The sequence below is a fragment of the Mesoplodon densirostris genome, chromosome 10 (assembly GCF_025265405.1).
Source record: "Mesoplodon densirostris isolate mMesDen1 chromosome 10, mMesDen1 primary haplotype, whole genome shotgun sequence".
Classification (NCBI taxonomy): Eukaryota; Metazoa; Chordata; class Mammalia; order Artiodactyla; family Ziphiidae; genus Mesoplodon; species Mesoplodon densirostris.
In genome coordinates, this window is record NC_082670.1 from 60597390 (window position 1) to 60622868 (window position 25479).

At 38.8% G+C, this 25479-nt stretch overlaps 1 protein-coding gene across 2 annotated transcripts in view; it reads left to right on the plus strand.

Moving 5' to 3' along the window:
- Positions 1 to 25479, plus strand: part of LRRFIP2 (LRR binding FLII interacting protein 2) — a 125439-nt gene that overhangs the window by 13099 nt on the left and 86861 nt on the right. For both annotated transcript variants that reach the window (XM_060110969.1, XM_060110968.1), the window contains exon 2: positions 9543 to 9685. In XM_060110969.1, the coding sequence (XP_059966952.1) occupies positions 9596 to 9685 (90 nt within the window). In that variant the 5' untranslated portion in view covers positions 9543 to 9595. The remainder of the gene's footprint in view (positions 1 to 9542; positions 9686 to 25479) is intronic.

A 25479-nucleotide genomic window follows, 5' to 3' on the forward strand; every position in this document is an offset into this window, starting at 1 on the left:
GGGAAACCCAAAAATTTTCGAGAATTTTGCTCTGATAATAAAAACTTGTAGACTTGAACATTGATGTTTTCCCCAAGACTTTAGAGGACATTAATGGTTGCTTCTTTGTTCTAACTTTGACCTGTTGATTTGAGTCAGAGTTTTAATTTTATTACATTTTTAAGGTTAATATGATGGTGTTCATTCTTTTTAAAATTAGCAATGTGTTTTTCATTTACTTTATGTCCATAAGTGTATTGGTTGATGTGAAATCTGTTAGAAAATTATGGTTTTACCAGAGATGACCAACGTAAATTTTTTTTTTTTTTTTTTTTTGGCGGTACGCGGGCCTCTCACCGCTGTGGCCTCTCCCGTTGCAGAGCACAGGCTCCGGACGCGCAGGCCCAGCAGCCACAGCCCACAGGCCCAGCCGGTCCGCGGCATGCAGGACCCTCCCGGACCGGGGCACGAACCCGCGTCCCCTGCATCGGCAGGCGGACTCTCAACCACTGCACCACCAGGGAAGCCCCAACATAAATTTTTATAGTCATACTTTGTAGTTGGTCTGACAGGCTAAATGAGTCTTTCCCCCTTAAAAGCTTATTAATATAGTGTCAAAGTTGGTTATCTTTACAAGTTTTCATACTATGAAATAGCCACAGAATTGTAGCTTTTAGCTTAAATCAGTTTTTTGGTAAGGTGATTATCAACAGTATATAAAGCTTAAGAAAAAAGAAAATTCTTTTTTTTTCTGTTTTACATGATTGCCTTTGCCATTTATTATTCATATGTACAAAATTTTACATATTTTCAGTCATACTTTACATGCCATTTTGTCATCTTTTTGTACCTTATAGGCATGATATCAAACTTGTCCCTGTCTTTGCTTGCTTCCCATGAGTTTTCTAATGCCACAGTTTATTGCATCATGTTGACTGGCCTTGACTTAAAGCTGTTGTCAGTTTGGGTCATTTTCAGCTTAGTGTTTTGTTTTACCGTAGATTAAAAAGAAATTAAAATGATTGTCTTCATTCATGTAATTTTTTTCTTTTGTTGTATTATGTTCTAAGTTTTATTTTTGTTACTATTAGAATAGAGTTATGAGTATCGTCAGTAGAATTCATTCCCAATCAGAAGGAGAACCTAAGTTCTTCTTCCCCCTTTGGGATTTAATTCTGGTCCCTTCTATTTTATTATTAGTGGCAGAGGTTAGTTACATGCTTCTATCATTTTGATTTTCATTTCTTTTCATGGAAGAAGTATTTCAGTAATAATTCCACATACCTCAGAAAGAAAACACACCCTTGTACAGTTCAGTAAGAGATGTTGCTACGTATCTAGTTAATTGGAAATAGTGAAAAGTGCCTTCCCACAAAATATGTAGGTCTGGTGTTGGATTAGATTTGTGTTTGAAAATGTCAGTTTCCCACCCACCTACCCACCCACCTGTGGCTCAACTAAAATTAACTTTAGCCAGGGGATTTACTTCTGAGTTTTGCTTTGCCACCTCTTTTGCTATTTTGATTTCAGATCTTTTGTGGGTTTTTTTTTTTTTGGTGTCAGTTATACCTTATATTTCTGAAGCATTTTACAGTTTATAGAAATGTTTATATCCATTTGATCTTTAAAACGACCCTTGTGATGTGAGAAGAAATTTAATATGAGAAGTTCAAGACTTGTTCATTGAAAATCACAAAACATTGTAGAAAGAAATTAAAGAAGATCTAAATAAATGGCAAGATACCCCATGTTCTGGTTTGGAATCTTAATGTTGTTAAGATGGCAGTACTCCCCAAGTTGATCTATGATTCAATATAATCCCTATCAAAATCCCTGCTGCCCCACCCACTTTTTTTTTTCCCTGCACCAGTTTTTGGTGCAGAAATAGTCATGCCCATCTTAAAATCTGTATGGAAAGATAAGGGACCCAGAATAGGCAATACAATCTTAAAGAAGAAGAACAAAGTTGGAGGGCTCATTCTTCCTAATTTTAAAATTTACTGTAAAGCTACAGTAATCCTGACAGTGTAATGCTGGCATAAAGATATACATATCAGGGCCTCCCTGGTGGCGCAGTGGTTAAGAGTCCGCCTGCCGATGCAGGGGATACGGGTTCGTGCCCCGGTCTGGGAGGATCCCATATGCCGCGGAGCGGCTGGGCCCGTGAGCCATGGCCACTGGGCCTGCGCGTCCGGAGCCTGTGCTCCGCAACGGGGGAGGCCACAACAGTGAGAGGCCCGCGTACCGGAAAAAAAAAAAAAAGATATACATATCAATCAATGGAATGGAATTGAGGGTTTAGAAATAAACCCTTACTTTTATGGTCAGTTGATTTTTTTTTTTTTTTTTTTTTCTTTTTGCGGTATGCGGGCCTCTCACTGTTGTGGCCTCTCCCGTTGCGGAGCACAGGCTCCGGATGCGCAGGCCCAGCGGCCATGGCTCACGGGCCCAGCCGCTCCGCGGCATATGGGATCCTCCCAGACCGGGGCACGAACCCGTATCCCCTGCATCGGCAGGCGGACTCTTAACCACTGCGCCACCAGGGAGGCCCGGTCAGTTGATTTTTAACAAGGGTGCCAAGACAATTCAATGAGAGAAAAAATTGTCTTTTTAACAAATGGTACTTGGAAAAGTAGATATCCACATGCAAAAGAATGAAGTTGGATCCCTGCATCACACCATATAAAAAGCTAACTCAGAATGGATCATATGAAACCTAAAACTAAAACTCCTAGAAGAAAACATAGGAGTAAATCTTTGTCACCTTGGGATAGGCAGTGCTTTCTTAGCTATGCACCACCAAGGCCTCACAACAAAAGAAAAAAAAATTAGGTGAATTGACTTCCTCAAAGTAAAAACTTTTGTGCTTCAGAGAACACTATTAAGAAAGGACATGCAGAAATAGTATAAATACATTCTCTCTGACCTCTTCACCATTTTAATTTTCCCATTGTAGTCTTTTGCCTACTTATAAGGTAGTGATTAGTATGTACATAGTACCTTGCAAATTCTCAGTAGATATTTGTTGAAAAGGGAAAAAGTAAAGGTATATGATTTATTTTATTAAAATTTCCTAATTTTACAATCTCCATTTAATTACATTAAAAAATCATATCCTTATTGCATGCTTTCATATTTCTCCCTCGTTTTTGGTTTTATCTTTGTTTTTGTCACCTGAGCTTCTGTTAACCCTGGTACTTCTGCTGTTTTCTTGTTTTCTGCTTTATTTCACACTTTTAAGTGTGACCTATCTTCAACAATATGTAATTTTCTTTCTCCCTTCCTTTCATTCTCTGAACATACAACCGTGTATTTCTGAGATACTTTAAAAGGCGTAGGGAAAGGAGGCCATTTCAGTGGTACTAGAATATGGTTTACTTCGTAGGGCAAACTGAGAATGCAATTGTTGGTAAGAGTACATCTTCCTAATTTAGGTTCTGCACAGTTGATGAAGTAGTATTATAAATCATGTTGAACATGCAGCCCATTAGAGTTCATTTATTGAATAACATTGTTGGCAAGGAAGGAAGTGCATCACTGGCATGTCATCTTATGAGAAGAAGAAATGGAAAGATTATCAGTTGTGTTGTGTATATAAGAATACTATGTATTCAAAATATGAAACTTTAAAAAACATTTTTGGTAATTCTTAGGACTTCTGAATGTGGAAGTAGGAGATGTGATTATATGAGTTCGCTTCGACCCTTTACAGGCATTATATTTTATAAAAGATGAGTTTAAATTAACCATTACAGGTTCTGATACTTTCCTGAGATTTAGTTTGTGCTTAGCATCTACCTTTCCTTGTTCTGCCAGGCCATCCAGTGTTGACTCATGTGTTTTTTGCCTCATATATCTATATTTTTTATTTTTTACTTTGCCTCAAGTTCTAGACGCTTTTTTTGGGGTCGGTTTTGTAGGTTCTGGTAATGATTTATTCATTTTGTGTAATGGTCTCATCTAGATATTTGCAGAATTGATGTTTTTAACTATAATCCCTACCTCCCTTTTCCTCCCTCCCTTCCTTCCTTTCTTTTTCCTTTCTCTCCACCCAACCCTTTGCCCTTCCCCCTTCTCCATTATCTTCTTTCAGTCCAGGAATTCCTCTCTCCTTTTCCTAATCTTTCTAAGGTATACATAACTATTCATATTCTTCTGTCCTCTGGTTACCTCTGCCTTCCATTTTGTTTCAAATCAAGATTTTTTTAATTGCAATTCCCAGTTCCCAGGCCTATTGTTCATTTAGTCATCTACCTTTCTCACCGGTTACTTTTTTTAATATAAATTTATTTATTTATTTGTTTTTATTTTTGGCTGTGTTGGGCCCTCGTTGCTGTGCGTGGGCTTTCTCCAGTTGTGGTGAGCAGGGGCTACTCTTCATTGCGGTGCGCAGACGTCTCGTTGCAGTGGCTTCTCTTGTTGTGGAGCACGGGCTTCAGTAGTTGAGGCATGCAGGCTCAGTTGTTGTGGCTCGCGGGCTCTCTAGAGTGCAGGATCAGTAGTTGTGGCACACGGGCTCAGTTGCTCTGTGGCATGTGGGATCTTCCCGGACCTGGGCTTGATTCCGTGTCCCATGCATTGGCAGGCAGATTCATAACCACTGCACCACCAGGGAAGCTCTCACTAGTTACTTTTTTCCTAATACTTTATTATAAAAAATTTCAAACATACAAAGAAGTTAAGGGAACTCCCTTGTCGTCCAGTGGGTTAGGAATCTGCACTTTTACTGCAGGGGCCCAGGTTCGATCCTGGTCTGGGAACTAAGATCTTGCAAGCCTCACAGCATGGCCAAAAAAAAAAAAAGGTTGACAGAGGTCTGTGAACACTCATGTACCTACCACCTAGATTCCACTATTAATATTTTATTATACTTTGTCACCTATATATTCCTTTATCCATTCTTTTATCTATCCATTATTCTATCTTTTTTGTTTCTGGATGTATTTCAAAATAAGTAGCAGTTATAAGTACACTTCAACCCTACATATTTCAACATGTGCATCATTGACTAGAGTTCAGTATTTGTTTAGAGGACTTTTTCTTTTGAGGTGGAATTTATATAGAATGATAATGCACAGATCTTAAGTGTACCATTTAATGACCTCTGTCTTTCCTTCTAAGTCGATTGTGTTTTAATAAGAGGACTAACACTAACTAAGAGCATTATAAGGCCATACTGCCAAAACTTGTGTATTCATTTGGATTTTCCAAAAAAGACTTTGAATACCACAAAGTACCTTAAAACTTTCTTCTTATTTTTGTTTTTATTATGTAAATGTGCTACAGTATAATGATTATAGTTAAAAGTGTTTTTATTTTTTCCATATTGTTCCATGCTTCACCAAACATTCTTAGTATGGCCAATGATATCACATGATGCATGCTGGAATAAATAACTTGAGGATACTTTTTTTTTTTTTTTTTTTTTGTGGTACGCGGGCCTCTCACTGTTGTGGCCTCTCCCATTGCGGAGCACAGGCTCCGGACGTGCAGGCTCAGCGGCCATGGCTCACGGGCCTAGCCGCTCCGCGGCACGTGGGATCCTCCCGGCACGGGGCACGAACCCGTGTCCCCTGCATTGGCAGGCAGACTCTCAACCACTGCGCCACCAGGGAAGCCCGAGGATACTTTTATTTAGTTAAAAATATGAAATTTTAAAGAAAGGCTAGGATGGCCCTTTTGTCAGCTTCATAAGCTAAATATGTAAAAGAGCTAGTTAATTCAAGACACTTTGAACATTCCTGGAGTGCTTTGTGGCCTTTTAAGTGCTTGCATTTATCTTAACTCATTTGAGCCTCACATTAGCCATGTTAGGTAGTTGGGACAGTTGTTATTTCTGCTCTATGGATGAAGAAAGCAAGGCATAGGCGGTGGGAAGGACAAAGCAGCAGTTGGTCGTACAACCAATTGAACTCGGATCCTCTCACTTTAAATCTTGTCCAGCGGCAACAACTACAATCACACTAATTCTTTAGTTCAGGTGCTATTCTGGATCCTTGGATTTGCTTATAAATAACTAACAAATGTCTTATTGTACAGACTAGGGTCAACTGTAATGCCAATGCTGACACGAAGACTTATGCCAATATTTTGAATTCTCTATGATGAAATATTTAGATATAAGGCAACCGCAACCATCAGGATCCAGACAGAATTATCTAAGTGTGCTATATTTAGAGTATGGCACACTGATATTCTGTTCTCACAAGAGTGAACAATATCATGATTGAAATGCCACTTAATGTGGCAAAATGCCTATTTTTCAGAAATGTATTACATGAGAAGCTTATTGGAGAAGAGAAAGCCTAATTGATATACCTATTTTGGAAGGTTTATATTCCACAACATCCTTTCTTTCCTTTAGGTAGACAAATACTTAATGACAAAACCATCTGGAGAAAATCAGCTTGACTTTGGGTAAAGGACTTAACAAAAACCAGTCAGTTTTGTTCTTGTCAGTGGATGTAAAGGTTTAGCTCTTGGTTTAGTTGATAGCACTAAGGAAAAGCTGGAAGAAATTAACATGGCTCCCCATGAAAAGTGTTCTTGAGAAAACCTCCTTGGAATAGAAACTTACTGAAAGTCCTTTAGAATCAGAAACCAAAACTAATTTATTCGAGGTCACCTTTGAGTCTGTACCTTTAATTTTGTTGTTGAAAAGTAGTTTTCTATCGACTGTGCCAGAAATCTTATTTCTTTTAAGGTTTCCCCCATCATTGGTGTAGAATGTTCTGGAGTTGTTAGAAGATAGTTGCATAGGAGCTGAAAACTAGATTTTTCTGATATTAGTAAGTGTGTCTGCTTACAGAATACAAATAATATAATTTTTTTCAAAAGTACTAGATTGTTTTTTGAAATAGGTAATGGTTGATCTCCCTCACGTGCAAATGAAAAAGGTGACAGGACCTGGCCAGTCATGCACGTAAACACCTGGGTACCCTTGTAGATAGGACGTGGAGGATAAGGAAGACAGATGGGAAGTTCGCGTTTCCTGCTCATTAGCCTGTGCCTCTGTCCCTTTCACTGTCATCTTTCTCTCAGGGTGGGTTAGCCTGGAGCTTGTTGAAACAGTTTTGTTTTTAGGCGTTTTTAAGAAAAGATAATTCTTTATATAAATCTGTGTGCTAGGAATATCCTGGCAGCTCTAATGTCTAAGACAGTGTTAGTTGAGAAAGATGGAAATTGGATTACAGGGAAAGAGGAGAAAGAAATCCTACATTCAAAAGAGCACCACCAGCAGTGGCTTCAGATTGCATGTCTCAGCTGTGTAGTATATTGAGCCTAATTTGGGTGTGATCCACTTTGGGGCCAGTTTATTCTTTGATATGAATGTTTTTATTTTTAAATGCATCTCTTTTTCCCTTTTTCTTTAAAATGCTGTTGAAATTTTAAAGAATCAAGAAGAAAATAATGCATCCATAATCTCGTCCTCATAACAAAACTACTGTTAAGCTTTTGCTACACTTCCAGCCAAATCTTTCTTCTGTAATTATTTTTGTGTGTCTGGAATTAGAAAATGGCTGTTTTTGTGAAATGCCTGCTTCTGTGAAATGTCTTTTAGTGAGTCCTTGGAAAGTTGGCTGAAGGACAAATACTAGATGATACCACAGTGCATCAGCTAAATTGTCACTCCAGTCTGAAAAGGAACTTTGTGTTGCATGCTGCTTTTTTCTCAGTGGGTGACTAATATTTGTAGAGCATTACTATTAAATAAGTGAATGATTTTTAAAATGATGCTGAAGATGAGGATGATGGGAGACTTCTGAAAAAACTCCTCTGTGCTTTCCAGAAATTGTCTTGATTTGTGGCTAGAAGTTATCCACTGCTGCTTTCACATATACATTCTTTTTTTTCTTCCATTTCCATTTAAATGAATCCTTTTCTTGTATCAGATATATTTTCTATGGCAGAATAATAAACTGTCTTCAGTCTTCATTCTGATTGACAAATATACAAGTCAGCTATGTGGGAATAAAAATGGTGTCAGCTAAGATGGGAATGGCCTGAATTTTCATTGGAGAGAACTTTTTTGGAAGAATGGATTGATGAAGTGGTTCTGTTTTATTTTGCTTGAATCAAGTAAATTCCAATACATTAAAGTCACTTGTACTTTTCATATAGGTCATACTATTAGGATAAACTTACTTGAGATTTTCTTTGTGACTCACTGTGTAATGAAATTTCACCAGTCTATTTTGATAAAGCTAGGGAAAAAAATTAAGTTAATGGATATTTCACTAAATGAGCAGTACTTCTCAAGAATGTATATAGGAGAGAAGGAGGTCATATAAATTGGGATGCATTCTCAGGAGTATTTTCTTTTTTTTTTTTTTTTTTGCGGTACGCGGGCCTCTCCCGTTGCAGAGCACAGGCTCTGGACGCGCAGGCTCAGCAGCCATGGCTCACAGGCCTAGCTGCTCCGCGGCATGTGGGATCTTCCCAGACTGGGGCACGAACCCGTGTCCCTTGCATCGGCAGGCAGATTCTCAACCACTGCGCCACCAGGGAAGCCCCTCTCAGGAGTATTTTTTTTTTTTTTTTTTTTTTTTTTTTTGCGGTACGCGGGCCTCTCACTGTTGTGGCCTCTCCCGTTGCGGAGCACAGGCTCCGGACATGCAGGCTCAGCGGCCATGGCTCACGGGCCCAGCCGCTCCGCGGCACGTGGGATCCTCCCGGACCGGGGCACGAACCCATGTCCCCTGCATCGGCAGGCAGACTCCCAACCACTGTGCCACCAGGGAAGCCCCCTCAGGAGTATTTTTAATTTCATATACCATGTGTTAGAAAGCTTAGATGGTCTTTATCATCCTTGTTATTTAATCCTGGCAGATGAATTTTTCTTCTCTCTTTTGTAAAAATACATCTATCTTATAATAATAACAATAAAAATAGACCCATAGATATATTCTTAGTTGTTGGCCTGTGTCATCGCTGTTTTGTTCATCAGGGTATCTTTGGCACCTCCCATAGTACCTACCTGGCAATAGCAGGCACTCAGAATTTGTTGCATAGAGGGTGTTGGTTATTGCTAATTGCAGAATAATAAGCCTTCATTTGTTTTTTGTTTTTTGTGGTTTTTTTGATGTGGTAATGGTTTAAGTGGAATTGTTTCTTGAATTACACTAAAAGCCAACTTACCCTTGTAGCTTTAAGGCTCTGTATTAAGATTTCTTGAATATGTGCTCTCAAATTTTTAGGTTGAATGACTTTTCTGAAATGTTTTTGACTTTCGAATGGAAATAGATTTTAGAAATAGCTGTGGTAACTTTAACCTGTTAAGTAGAATTACTGCTCTTTGCAGTTTTCTGAGGCTAATATGGTAATACATTCTGTGTTTAGCATGGTAAAAAGAGTTAGGAGGTTTAGTAATTAGTATAAATTTAAATATTCTAAAATTTATTGAAATAAATTGATAGTGGAGGACAAAGTGTTTGGTGACTAATTATTTAATTTATACATAAATATATAAATATAAATATTATTTCTCTTTGTTAAAAGTGTAAATGAGCATTAAAAATGCATAAAGAGAAGCATCCTAAATTATTGTTTCTTTTTATTTCAAGGCTGAAAACAGTGAAGTCACTTTTCACAGTTAAAAGACTATTAAGAAGACAAGATGGGGACTCCTGGTTCTGGAAGGAAAAGGACACCTGTGAAAGACCGATTTTCTGCAGAAGATGAAGCTTTGAGTAGCATTGCCAGAGAGGTATGTCTGGAAGACCCCTCTCAACACTGAGTTGTACAGATGAGAATGTTATAAAAATTCCGGGTGGGGGTTGGAGGTATATACAGACATTCATTCATTAAGCAAGTTTCAGAATGTTTACTATAAATAAGATGTTAAATATGCCCTCTAAAATACTGTATTAGAGTAAAACACAGTTACTGTCTCTCTACTTGGATATTTATTCAACTCCTTTTACATTAATTTTTCATTTTATTTTTGTGGATTAGTTGACTTCCAGGTATTTGTCCTGGTGTTTTGAAATTTATAATTAATCTTCATTATTGAAACTTAAGGTAATTAGAATGTTGAAGATATGATAACTATATTACAAAAGTGCTCATTGGGCTCTACAGTTAATATATTCCAGGAAGCACTGTATAAATGTTAACAGAAATAATCCTTATTTGGTGTCTGCTCAGATTCAGTGTCTTAGCTGTTTTTTGGATAATTGCAGTGGAATTTTTATGTCTAACTTTTAGCTAGTAGTAGAGCTTCTGGAGCATTTTTGTTTTGGTTTGTTGACAACTGAGAAAAAAGGAAAGGGGTGTCACCTATCGAATCTCTGGCAGCATTTCCTGCTGCATATTGAAAATTTAAGATAACTCCCAGCTGTGATTTCTTAGTGAGGAGCCAACTTTGTTTCAGCCTCTTATCTGCAGCTGCAGACCTGACCATATACTAACTGGTACAAGAATTGTTTAGAGCACTTTAAAATTGTATTCTTTGGGTGAGAATTATTCCCTCATCACTTCCTCTTTGTTATTCTTAGTAAATAACTCATTTAGGACTAGTGCTGTTTCCTTTTGACATATTACACAGTCTTTTTTTGGACCCAGCTCACTGTTACCTTTTTCCTTTTATAAGCTACGCAGCTTTTGAATTAGAAGTCAAATTTTGTAGGAGAATATTTGAAGCAGAGGAAAGTTATCTAAAAACTGATGACAAAACTGTGATAATACTTTAACAAAATTACTTTTAAAAATCAGTGAGATATTTTTAGATAAAAAGGTAAAAGATATTTTAAAATGAAGTAGTGGATGACACTTTACAATGGTCTTAAATATTTACCCGAATGAAGTATTTTGGAAGCCACGTAGTTTTAGTTGAAAATTGAAACTACTCAAAATGTTTGCTTCCAAAATTGGAGGGATTTACATACCCAGATTTCTATAAGGGGAGAAAATGCCAGTATGTTTTAGGCTCTTTTTGTACTGTCACTGGGTACTTGAACTCTTTTTTTGGATGTGATGCTTCATTTACAAAATTGGGTAGCATTCTAGCATCCAACACTTGAGTGCTTACTATGTGACGAATACTATTCTAAGCATTTTAAATGAATTAGTTTATTTACTCTCCACAAAATTCTGAAATGGGTTCTATTATATTCTCCATTTTACAGATGAAGAAATCATTGCATAGAAAAGATAAGTAACTTCCCTAAGGTCACATAGCTAAGAAATAGCTGAGCTTGGATTCAAACACATAGTCTCACTGTGCTGGGCTGTTTTCAGTCTTCTCCATCTCCTCCATTAATATTTTGTTTTTCTGTAGCTTTTCATGATTTTAAAAGCACTTTCACATCTTGATTCTCACAATAACCTTATGAGTTAGGTAGGATAGGCATTGTTATTAGCCTTATTTACAGATGAGGAAACAGATGAAGCTGAGAGATTAGTGTCTGGAAGGTATCAGAACTGGGACTCAAATTCAGCTTTTAAAGCCATTGTTTATTTTTCTGTATCATACTACTTCCAGAAGAGCTGGACTTTTGGAGAGTTATAAGCATGGCTTTGAATTCTGGCTGTACTAGTTGCTGGTTGAGTAATCTTGTTAAGTAACTACTCTGGACTTCAGTTTCCTCATCTGTAAAATGGGAATACCATGGGCCTCCTGTATTATAGGGCTGCTGTGACAATTAAAGTAAATAGTGCGTGTAAACTTTACCATAGTGTTAGGCTTCCAGTAGGCTATTTTGTTGCTTATTAATAAGTTGAAATAGAAAGTAAGAATAGAAGTAAAATATTCTTCTTTTATAAAAAATATATTTATTAAGATAGGTGTTCTAAAACGTGGTTGATCATCTGAATCTCCCAGGTTGCTTTTTCAATGTACAGATTCCCAGGTGTTACCCCATACTTGCTAAATCTGAATCTATGAGGTTGAGCTTATAAATCTGTATTTAAATACACAGACACAGACACACACACACACACACACACACACATATACATACTCCTTCCTAGGGGATTTTGATGGCCAATCATGGGAACCATGAACCAAAGTACTCAGAAGATCCCATCCTGGATGGTCAGGTTTTTTTTTACTTACAGGTTATTTTTCTCCCTGTACATTATTATTTTGCTATGAAATAACTAAGTTTAATCCATTTATTATAATATTTAAAGTTAAAATAATTATTTTTATTATGAGAAAAGGTTTTAAGAGGCCAGTATTTCTAGTTTTTATTTCTGTCTTCAGAACTCTGAATATGAAAATATTCCAACTTTAATAACCTGGTCAGAAGGCTTAGCTTAACCTGAAACATTGAAAGGGCTAGTTTTTACTTTTAAGATTCAAGACTTTATTTGATAGATAGCTAGTGGGAAGCAGCCGCATAGCACAGGGAGATCAGCTCGTGCTTTGTGACCACCTAGAGGGGTGGGATAGGGATGGTGGGAGGGAGATGCAAGAAGGAGGGGACATAGGGATATATGTATACGTATAGCTGATTCACTTTGTTATAAAGCAGAAACTAACACACCATTGTAAAGCAATTATACTCCAATAAAGATGTTAAAAAAAAGACTTTATTTGCAGGATGAGTGCCTAATTTGTGGTGCAGTAAAACTTTAGAGGAAATAGGTTTAGCAATCTTAATAATTCTTTCATATATTCCTTGTGATTTTTTTCTCTTTCAAGTTTTCATAGCCAGTTCTTAATTGTGCATTCATTCATTAGATGGTTGGCATTCTCCCTAATCGTTATTTTCTCTGATAGGATCATCCCTTTCTCTCACACACACACACACACACACACACACACACACACACACACACACACACACACACACACACACACACACACACACACTTACCTTAAGTTAGGAATAAAAACCAACAGAACCCCCATAACAATTAAAAAGGACAAATAGCTTAATCTTTCTTTTTTTTAAGTTAAATCTAACAGTTTAATTAAATTAATTAATTAATTAAATTTAATTAACAGAAGTCTTTTCCTCACTTCAAATTGTTTTTTGAGGTAGACAGGGTATACCATAAATAAAGAAAAATAGCCTCTTTTTCCTCCTGCTTACTGTCTGCTAAAGTATCCATGCTTTTCAGTTGGCCCCAAATCAGGCAACTAGAGGGAATGAAGAGCAAAAGAAACAAAAGGCATGAATATGTTCTGCAAACTGGATAATTTGCATGCTAAAATGTGGAACCGAGTGCCCTTTAAAAATTGTTGTAAAATACTCCTAAAATTTACCACTTTAGCCGTTTTTAAGTGTGCAGTTCTGTGGACTTAAGTACAGTCACATTGTTGTGCAACCATCATCACCATCCATCTCCAGAATTCTTCTTATCTTGTAAAACCTGTTTGCATTTTTAGAAGACGTTGAAATGTGTGAAGATTGCTCCATGAAGGCAGGAATGTGGATGGATCTGGAAGTGCTGCCGTGTCTGTAATAGGCATATAGGCATGTTGCTGCTTTGCTGGGTGAGCCTGTGTGTCACAGCTCTCTGAAGACCTCATAAGAGCAGGTGTTGGAGGAGGTCAGCAGCAGGTTCTCTGGGGTATCAGAAGGCCAATCTGGATGCTTACCTGTCTCGCTTGTTTGACTTTGATTGTCCCACAGGTTTGGGGGAAATGCAGTTGGAGAGTTGACTTTCAGTGAAAATTACCCGAAAGCACAGAGTGTATCAAATGGAGACCCTTAGGCAGCTAGCCTCGCAAAAGGAGAGAGATAGGGATGGATGAAAGCCAGTTATGCCGCCTTACCACGGTCAGTTTGGTGAGTGTTATGAAGAGTGTTCCTATGAGAAGTAGAAGCCTCCTGGAGGGTTTGCAAGCAGTCTTACTATGGCCTCACTGAAGCCTGGAATATTCCTCCTTTCCTTATTGTAGAGCTGAAATTATGAAGAAAACATGTTTTCTGCACATCTCATCAAATGGAAGTCATCAGAACGTTGCTTATTTTTGAACCTGATGATCTGAAAGCCCTTCCAGTTCTAAAATTCTGTGATCTTTTTGGAGATTTAGGACCCAAAGAAAATTCATACTCATAATGCACAACTCTCTTGAATCTAAAGAATCAATGACAGGCATAGAAACCAATCATCTTTTATAGGAGTTAGAGTCTAGTAAGTGGAATGTTTGGAGACTTTTATGTTGAGCAGAATTTACGTGTATACATATTTGGTGTGCAAACCTACTTGTAATAATAAGGAAGAAAAGAAACTATGGCTGTTTAACATTTGTAGCTGCTAGAACTTGGATTTCATTTTTTAAATAACTTTACTGAGATATAATTCACATTACATATAGTTCACTCATTTGAAGCATACCATTGAATGGTTTTTACATGATTCACTTTTAATTTGTGGTTAAAATATATATAAGAAAATTTGCCATTTTTAAGTCTACAACTCATTGGCATTAATTACATTAACAATGTTTTATAACCAGCACCACTGTCTATTTCAAAAATCTTTCATCACCCCAGACAGAAATTCTGTAACCATTAAGTAGTAACTCCATTGCCCCCTCTTTTAGCCCCTGGTAACCTCTAATCTACTTTATGTCCCTATGAATTTGTCTAATTCTAGATACTTCATATAACTGGAATTATACAGTATTTGTCCTTCTTGTGTCTGGCTTTTTTCACTTAGCATAATGTCTTCAAGATTCATCCGTGTTGTAGCATGTGTCAGAACTTCATTCCTCTTTTTTTTTCCTTGTAAATAACTTAATTCCTTCTTTTATAGCTGAATGATGTGCCATTGTGTGTATATATTATATTTTGTTTATCCATTTATCTATTGATGGACCCTTGGTTGGATTTTATTATTTTGCTGCTTAAAGAGGTAGATTCCAGGCATCTGGAATGATGAGTAGTGAGAACCAGAAGTTTGTGGTTTTGATTATAGATTAGCAGCCTGAGAAGGATACAAAGAGAAGAACTGTGCTTAGTTTAAAAGATACTGTCCAGGGCTTCCCTGGTGGCGCAGTGGTTGGGAGTCCACCTGCCGATGCAGGGGACACGGGTTCGTGCCCCGATCCCGGAAGATCCCACGTGCCGCGGAGCGGCTGGGCCCGTGAGCCATGGCCGCGGAGCCTGTGTGTCCGGAGCCTGTGCTCCGCAACGGGAGAGGCCACAGCAGTGAGAGGCCCGCGTACAGCAAAAAAAATAAAAAAAATAAAAATAAAAATAAAAAAAGATACTGTCCAGTGTTATTGTTTTATGGAATAATAATCATAATAGCTTGATAGAGCTAATGATTTTCTCATAGTTATTTAGCTATTTTATTTGAGTAATTTATTCATTTTTAGGCCATGTCAAACTAAGGATAAAAAACTTTTGGCAAGGATAGCAGTTTTTTAAAATGCAAAGAATTACCATAATCAATAATAATTATGGGTAATACCATCTTTCATTTAAGAATAGAGTAGTTTTGGGGGCTTCCCCGGTGGTCCAGTGGTAAGGAATCTGCCTTCCAATGCAGGGGTCGTGGGTTCGAGCCCTGGTGGAGGAACTAAGATCCCACATGCCGCGGTGCAACTAAGCCCACACGCCTCAACTAGAGAGCCTGCATGCCACAAACTACAGAGCCCACGCGCCCTGGAGCCTGTGTGCCACAGCTAGAGAGAGGAAACCTGAACGCCACAACTAGAGAGAAGCCCGCGCACCACAGGGAAAAGATCCCGCATAACTCTATGAAGATACCGCGTGCCGCAACTAAGACCCAACGCAGCCAAAAAAATAAAGAAAAAAAAATTAAACACTTAAAGAAAATGATTTTAAAAAAAGAATAAGAGGGCTTCCCTGGTGGCACAGTGGTTGAGAGTCCACCTGCTGATGCAGGGGACACGGGTTCGTGCCCCGGTCCGGGAGAATCCCACATGCCGCGGAGCGGCTAGGCCCGTGGGCCATGGCCGCTGAGCCTGCACGTCCGGAGCCTGTGCTCCGCAACGGGAAAGGCCACAACAGTGAGAGGCCCGCGTACCGCAAAAAAAAAAAAAAAAGAATAAGAATAAAGTGGGTTTCTTTTTTAACCGTGAATTTTGAATGTCATTCACTTAGTAAGTGTTTCTTGAGCATTTGCTCTCTGTAGGTGCTGTGTTAGGTAAGGAGGACAGGGAGTGGACAGGTCTAACACGGTCATTTCCCTTTTTGGAGCTTAGGTCCTAGAGGAGAAAATTGACCCTAAAAAGTCATTACATAATGGACCTGTTCTTTGATTTGCAGCTGCTTTTTTTTCTTCAAATTTAGTCTCTACATTTAATATTGTAATTTCTGTCTTGAAAGCTGTGATTGTCAGTGTATATCACAACCAGTGGCATTCTTAGAATTGAGCAAATATAATAATATATTTATTTACAACTGTACTAAGTGCTTTGAGTGAACAGTAAATGATTTCATTAAAGAGTGTGTGACGGGGGACTTGACATTCTGGGGGCTTTGGGAAGGCTTCCCTGAGGAAGTGCCCTTCAATTGAGTTTTGAAGGAGGAATGCAGTGATTTAGGGGAAGCAGTTGTCAGATGCAGGGAGGAGCTTTACAGTCAGAGGGAAGAATGTGTGACAAGCTTTGAGGCTGAAAGAGGGTGGAGAATTCAAGGAGTAACAGCAGCAACAGCTAACATTTGCTGAGCTCTTATTATGTACCAGGCAATATTCTAAGTTCTTTAAACAGATTTAATCCTCTTGTTAACTCTGTGGGGTGGTCTACTATTCTCATTTTATCTGTGATGAATCCAAGGCATGGAGAAGTGAGGTAACTTGCACAAGGCCACATAGCTAGAAAAGGGTTGGGCTGAAATGTGCACTTTGGCTCCTACACTCTTAATATTGTGCCTCCCGTGATATCACTGTTAACTCTGACACGTACAGCAAGGAGGAGAGTAGCCAGAGAGGTAGGCAGGAACCAGGTCACACAGGCCGGTGGTTCTCAACTGAGAGTGATTTTGTCCAGCTGGGGGCAGTTGGCAGTGTATGAAGATATTTTTGCCTGTCACAACAAGGGGAGGGGTGTGCTAGTGGCGTGTGTCGGGAGAGGCCAGGGATGTTGCTAAAAATGCTACAGTGCACAGGACAGTCCCCACAGCAAATGTCAGTAGGGCTGAGGGTGAGAACCCAGATACAAGATTTTGGTCTGTGTCCTAAGAGCAAAGGAGAAAACATTGAAGGGTTTTGTGTACGGGTATGACGTGATCAGATTTGTGCCTTCAGAGGATGACTTTCCTGTGGGTTGGAGATGATATCACAAGGAGACGTTAGCGGATGCGGAGAGATGAGTCATGAGACTTGCAGAGGCATTGGTGGCCTGGCCTAGAGTGATGACAGTAGGGATGGGGAGAGGCGGTTGGAGTGCAGAGGTGGGAGGAGGTGCTCAGTGAGTGGCAGTGCTTGGGTAGCAGAGAGGGGAGGTTTGGGGTTGTGCATCCTGGGGGATGGTAGGCAACGTTAGTGCGGGGAGGAGGTTTGGAGAGGGAAGACCATGAATTTATGTTAGGACGTGTGATATTTAACATGTCTGTGAGGCATCTAAGTGGAGATTTTGAAGAAGCAGTTTGGGGATTTGGATCAAGAGGTCAAAGGAGAAGTCTGGGCTATACATACATATTTGAGACTTGTGCGCATGTAGAAAGTAATTGAAATCATGAGTTGTGGATGAGATTGTCTAGGGAGAAAGTGTAGAGTTGAGGATAATCACTCCTCAGGCTGAGCCCTAAAGAACTCTGATTTCAAGGTCATGTCTTAAGTCTTTCTTAATTTTGGCACTTTTTTGATCACCCTTTTGTGTTTGGTCCCGGTTATTCTTTGCAAATTGGATTTGTCTGAAAAATTAACTCCACAGGAGGCAGAATTACTCTTATTTAATTAAAATGCCTTTCAAATGCCTTTAATGCACTCAATGGTGGTACACAAAAATTTATAAAAGATTATGAAATGTGAGTTAATTTTTCAGGGTTATGAAAAATGAATGTTTTTCTTTCCATTTCTATCCAGTTAAAAGTTTTCTTGAAAAATTATCCCCCTGGGTTTCCCTGGTGGCGCAGTGGTTGAGAGTCCGCCTGCCGATGCAGGGGACGCGGGTTCGTGCTCCGGTCCGGGAAGATCCCACATGCCGCGGAGCGGCTGGGCCCGTGAGCCATGGCCGCTGAGCCTGCACGTCCGGAGCCTGTGCTCTGCAACGGGAGAGGCCACAGCAGTGAGAGGCCCGCGTATCGCAAAAAAATAAAAAAATAAAAAAAATTCTCCCCCTTTGTACTTACTGTTTTTAGTAGACAAATTCTTTGAAAGAGCAGATCTAAGTTGTCATTTTTAGTCATTTAGCAATCTTTCCAGTGGCATTAGTACATGAATGCAGCCAATTCCTGTCAAGTGCAGACCTCTCTGTTTTTTCCCCATTTACCCATTGGAACTAAGGCAAAGGAGGGTAGGCGATGTGGTTGGACACTCCCTCCCGCACCCCCCCCACCAAATCCAGGGCTCTGTGATGGCCAGCGTTACTCTCCGTATCTCACTGTTCCTTGATTTATCCCTCTAACCAGAATTAAGGGAGGATTATTGAGCCCTATGACTTAGTTTTGTGTCAGTGTGACTAAAAAATATTTGGTATAAAGTTCATTGTCACAATCTTCACCATTCCCGTGACTTACAGGTATTTGGAGAAAAAATTCAGATAGCACAGTACCCTTACCCTAAATGTAAGGACGCTACTAGCAGCCCCACCGCCACACCCAGCACACACACAGAGTATCTCTACCACAACTGTGGGTCACATTTCCCCTTCGGTTAGATGCATCATTGCTGAACCAGAGTTTCAGTCTTCCTGTGCTATTTACTAGGTTGTATTCAAACCTCAGTAATAAAGTCTGTAATCTTAAATTCCTTCTCTCATTCCAAAAGAATATTTTGCTGTCAGAAGTTTTCTAAATAAAAGGAAGATATAGTTGTTTGACATCAGAAGAAAATGAGTTAAAATCCCTAGATTTTATCTAATACATATTGGTGTTTATGCTCAGAAAAATTTATATAGTTGGTTTTCAACTACCAAAAGCTTTAAAAAAATGGTTAAACACAATTATATTGTAAGATCTAATTAAAAGGACTTCCCTGGTGGTGCAGTGGTTAAGAATCCACCTGCCAGTGCAGGGGACACGGGTTCGAGCTCTGGTCCGGGAAGATCCCACATGCTGCAGAGCAACTAAGCCTGTGCGCCACAACTACTGAGCCTGCGCTCTAGAGCCCACAAGCCACAACTACTGAGGCCATGTGCCACAACTACTGAAGCCCGTGCACCTAGAGCCTGTGCTCCACAACAAGAGAAGCCACCGCAGTGAGAAGCCCGTGCACCACAACAAAGAGTAGCCCCTGCTCGCCACAACTAGAGAAAGCCCACATGCAGCAACAATGATCCAACACAGCCAGAAAAGAAATAAATTAAAAAATAAAGGGCTTCCCTGGTGGTGCAGTGGTTGAGAGTCCGCCTGCCGATGCAGGGGACACGGGTTCGTGCCCCGGTCCGGGAAGATCCCACGTGCCGTGGAGCAGCTAGGTCCGTGAGCCATGGCTGCTGAGCCTGCGTGTCCAGATCCTGTGCTCTGCAATGGGAGAGGCCACAACAGTGAGAGGCCCGCGTACCACAAAAAAAAATAATAATAATAAATAAATAAATAAATTAATTAATTAAAAAGAAATGTACCTCTTTCAAAAAAAAAAAGAATAATCGTAAAAAAGTATATCTAATTAAGAAAAATGGTACCTAAGATTTTCTACGAAAGGGAAGTTGCTAGGAAATTGAGTAATGATTTTTATTTGTTAATTTGGAAACCATAGCAACACAATAAATATTATGTCTCTTAATTTGTCTTCCAGTGTTCCTTTGGCATGAGTGTCACGGAAGAATAAACAAAATTAAACACAGTAAAGTCTTGAGTCTTTAGCTACCTGAATTAGTCATTTGCCTTGAATGTTTCACTTTCTAGAATTTTGTATTTCAAATTTCTTGATATTAAAGTGTAGTCTGTAAAGGTCCAAATTATACCTTATTTTTCTTTCTTATGCCAGTTGCATGGATTTTATATTATGGTTGTACACACAGGCTGCAGTTCCATGTTTGGCTCAGTTCAGTGCATTTCTGTCAAATGAAATTTTAATTTGCCTCCCTTTAAAACTGTCACATGATCACAGCAGGACAAAAGTTTAAAAGCTAGAGGTTTCCCTTCTTTTAAAGGCATTTGAGTGTGTGTTATGTTCTATTCTTTTTGAAAAATGTTAAATGCAGAAATGTTTTGATAATAATGTCAGTACCCATGAGTCTGCATTAAATGATGCTAACATTTTGGGACAGTTATTGCAGACCATTTCTTATAAACATCAGAAGGAAGGGAGAATACATTATAAACCAAGTTTAGGGCCCTTTATTTTACCCCCAGGCCTGTTTCCCCTTCCCCCACCCCAACAGGGAACCACTATAATAAAATCATGAGGTATCCTTCCTGTTCCTGTTCTAAAGGTTCTAATACATATCACTATAAACAGTATTGTTTTGTGGGTTTGTGTGTGTCACTTTCTAAGTGTTCTCAGGCACAGGGGTGTGAAACAACTAGAACATGTGGGAAGCTGCCAGAATAACAGCCCAGTTTGGCTGGAGAGAGGGTGGGGGGAACGGGAGATGATGCTGGAGAGACCAGAGGGGCCGATCAGGAAGGGATTTGTGTGCTAAGGAGTTCACGTGTGATTTCAGCAGCTGTGGGGGAGCCCTTGAAGGGTGAAACCTTCTTCAGATTTAGCCACCATGTAAAGAGTGACTGGTAAGGAGAAAACTAGTTAGGAAGCTTTGTTATCATCTTGGTGACAGTTGATGAGAGCCTGAATTAAGGCAGTGATAGTGGGAATGGAGAGGGAAGTTTGGACTGAAGAAATAGTAGAGAGAGAGAATCTTGATGGGAACTATAGCTGAGATTTAGTGACTGGGTATGGACGGGGGATATAAACGAGGGAGGAAGGAGCCTTACGGGGATCCTTCATTTCAGTTCTGGGTAATGGGACAGCTGATGGGGACATAAAGAGGAAGAGGAACTTTAAGGGAAAGATTATACATTCCATTTGTGATATAGCAAATCCGAGGTTCCGGTGGGACAGCCCCAGTGTTTAATAGCCAGTTGGATCAGGACTGTAAGAGAAAAGTCTGGGTTGGACACAAAGCTTTTGCAGACTCTCAGTATCACCCAGGGAGGGAACATAGAGTGAAGAGAGAGAGATGACACCTGGAAGCTTTGGCTATATTAGAGTTTAAGGAGCTAGCAGAGAAAAATGAGCCCATGAAGGATTCTGAGGAAGAGAGGTCAGACAGTCAAGAGGAAATCCAGGAGAGACTAGTATTGCAGAAAGCCAAGAGAGGAGAGTTTTCAGAAGAAGTTACATGGCAGTGATATGGGAAGCCAGAAAGGACAAGTGAGATAAGAAGAGAAAAATTCTATTGGGTTTGGTAGTCAGAGGTCATAAGTGACTTTGGCATGAGCAATTTCACTGAAATGATTTGGGCAGAAGCCAGAAGGCAGTCATTTGAAGGGAGTGGGGAGTGAGGAGGGAGGTGCTAGAAAAGTTGGCTGTAAAGAGAAGATGAGGCAGAACTGAACCAGGATGGGACTGTTTGTTTGTTTGTTTGTTTGTTTAAAGATAAGAGAGACTTTGAACCTACTTATGATGAGAAGAACAAACCAGTAGAGGAAGAGAGTGCAGACAGAGGAGAGAGATCAGATAGTTGAGGCAAGGTGTCCCTAGGGAGGGTGGAGTTCACATCATAGCACAGAGGGTGTGTGTCTCTTTATATATAGACACATCCATGTATGTTTTATATGTATATTACATAACTTTACATTTGTGTTTTATGTGTATATACATATATTTTATATTTATATTGGTATGTAACTTTATAATGAACTCTCTTGCCTTTGACTCTTAGGATGATGGATTCAAACTATTTTTTTAAGTGGATATAACTTTGTTTCCCCCCAGAATATTCAGCACCCCCAGAATAGTTCCAAATGAAATTTGACATGTGGGTGTTATTCCAAGGAAACAAAGGGCACTGTCCAGTGGATAGGATAGATCCTGCTTTACTTGTAGACCCACAGGACAGATAGTTAAAATAGGATTGGCCTTAGCTGAGTTTCTGATTTGGAAACTGATTTGGGCTGATTTGGTTTATTTTAGCCTGTTCTGTGTTTATTTGACCTAAGCAGTAACAGAATCCAAATTTAAAATTCTGAAAGTGTAAGGATGCTTTGGGGTATTGGGCATCAGAAAGTATATTATGGCTAGTCAACCACTTGTTCCTTGGTGCAGATTAATTTAACAGTGTGTAATGTGGAAATAACACAGATAGGAGGAGAGTTGGGATGGAGAAAGTGAAGTTAGAATTAGGAAATAAAGTATCCTAGGTGAAAGTGTAAGGGCCTGCTTGGAAGAGGGGGAGTCTGTAGGAATGCATATTAAAGGTTTCATTTAAGGGATATTGTAAAGAAGGTTTAGTTAGGAAGCAGGAGTCCCTGAGACTGAGTTTTCAACAAGGGTTCCATTTCTGGAGATTGAAAAATAGGGAAGCAAAAGCGTATTCACTGAGGGAAGATGAGGTTGCTTTTATTCACTCTTAGTGTATGACAAGAGATCCACTAGACAGTTAGAAATGTAGGCTTTGATTCTGGTCAGCTTGAGATGCTAGATTTGAATCATTCTTGTTGGCTGATAGTTGAAAATGTGGAGTAAACAGATGAGAGGAAAGGCTGTGTGGAGCAAAAGGAGAAGATTAACTACATTTGGGGTAAAGTCCTGGTCAAAGAAAAAAGGGAACCAGAATGGTACAGTTTCACAGAAAAGAGAGAATCTATACTAAATTGAAAAATCACAGGTTAATTCGTCCAAAGTAAACTTTTATTATTTGCCTAAGGATATGTTCTTACACTTGGGGTATAAAGATATAAGTTGTGGCAACATAGTTTAAGAGCATTAACTGGAGTCAGATTCTAAGGATGTGGATCTCAGTTCCAATACTTGCTGGCCAGGAGATATTAGGCAAATTACTTAATCCTTCTGTACCTCAAGGGGTTACTTTGTGGATTAAAGGAAAATAAGCACCCAGCTTTGCTAAGTGTTCAAATGATGTTTAATTTTATAGATATTAAGAGCAAGGGTAAGGTCCCCCCCCCCCAACAGAATTAGTACAGCTTGAATTGGGTCCTGATATATTGCCAGAGCTTAATCATTATTTCCCAAATGTGTTCCTTGGAGCATGACCCTTGAAGAATTACTTAGGGCTTATTTAGTAATGTGGTTAGTTAAGTCTGAGAAATGCTTTTTTATTTTACCTTTTTCTTGGCAATTCATAATGTGTATTATTAAAGATTTTTAAAAATTTAACCTGGCATTTTCCAGACTTACTGGATCATAAGATTCCCTTTCTCCCATTTTATATACTGAGTTTTATGTGTTGGAGTTTTACATATTTTACTATTTATTTAATTTAGCGTTATATTTTTTATTCACTGTGTCATTTATTTAAAATTTTTTAATTGCGATATAATTCACATACTGTAAAATTCACCATTTTAAAGTATACAGTTTTTAGTGGTGTTTAGTGTATTCAGAAGGATGCACAACAACTACCACTTCCTAATTACAAATTAGAGACATCTCATCAGCACAGAAAGAAACCCCATACCAATTAGCAGTCACTCTCCATCTCCCCCTTACTCCAGCCCCTGGCAATCAGGAATCTACATTCTGTCTTTGGATTTTCCTATTCTGGACATTTCATATAAGTGGAATTATACAATATGTGAACTTTTGTGTCTGGCTTCTTTCACTTAGCATAATGTTCTTAGGGTTCATCCATGTTGTAACCTATATCAGTACTTCCTTTTTATGGCTGAATAATATTCCATTCTATGGATGATACCACATTTTGTTTATCCATTCATCTGTTGATGAACATTTGGGTTGTTTCCATTTGGGGGGGCTATTATGAATAATACTGCTATGAATACTTAATGTACAAGTTTTTGTGTGAACACATGTGTTTGTTTCCCTTAGGTACATATCTAGAGGTGGATGCCAGGTCTTATGGTCTGTGTTTAATATTTTGAGGAACTGCTAAACCATTTTCAGTAGCAGCTACACCGTTTAACATCTCCACCAGCAATGTGTTCTGACCTCCACATCCTTGCCATCGCTACTTATTTTCCATTAAAATTTTTTTTTGTTATAGCCATCCTCGTGGGTGTGAAATGGTATCTCAGTGTGGTTTTGATTTGCATTTCCCTAATGACCAATGATGTTGAGCATCTTTTTGTGCGCTAATTGGCTACTTGTATATCTTCTTTAGAGAAATGTCTATTCAGATCCTTTGCCCATTCTAAAATGGAGTTACAGTTGACCCTTGAACAATGAGGAGGTTAGGGGTGGTGACCCTCCCTGCAGTCAAAAATCCCCCTGTAACTTACAGTTGGCCCTTCATATCTGGGGTTCCTCCAATCTGTGGATAATGTAGTTCTGTAGTATTTACTATTGAAAAAAATCCGTGTATAAGTGGACCCATACAATTCAAACCCATGTTGTTCAAGGGTCAGCCATATTTGTCTTTTTATTGCATCTCATGTATTTTTCTTTTTTTACATCCCCAAACAACATAATACAAAATTCTGATGGTAGAGGAAAAGTCCCTAATGTAGAAGCACTCAAACCATAGTACATGTTTAGTCCTCATCTTTTCCATTGTATGGTTCCTAGTTATTAGTTGAGTGATAAAGTGAACATTCAACAAATTTAGAAGGTTTATGATTTAACACAATCTAAAGCGTTTGTTTATTCCAGGGGTGATCAAGGCCCATGGTTTTTGCTGTCATTTTGTTTTTCCACTTGCCCCAAGCATTTAGTGAGAAATATATTTAATTCTATCCAAACATATCTTTATTTTTTGTGTTTTCATTTTCACTGCTCTAGGAAGAATAAATTCCTATACCTATCCAATTACATATTTCCTTTAATCAGCTTTTATGTGCCTAATATTTGAAAGCATAATGATCAGAATAATGTTTAGAAACCTGGTCCAGTGCTTACTAGATTTCACAGGTAACTTCTGAACCTGAATTTCCAGTTCCTGAATTTTCCTATTAACTTTATTTAAAAGTTTGTGTCATGTCAGCCTAAAGACCATACAAATACTTACATGATTTAGGCTCCTGAATACTTCTGATTTCATTCATGTCTTATGCTAACTTTTAAGTTAACTAACTTTTTTTTTTGAGGTAAAATAAACATAACATAAAATTTATCTTTTTTTTAAATTTATCATTTTAATCATCTTTAAGTATATAGTTCAGTGGCACTAAGTACATTTAGATTGCTGTGCAGTCATCACAACTATCCATCTTCAGAACTTTTTCATCATCCTTACTGAAACTCTGTACCCATTAAATAATAACTCCCCATTCTCTTGTCCCCCCCAGCCCCTGGAAACCACTGTTCTACTTTCTATCTCCATGGTAT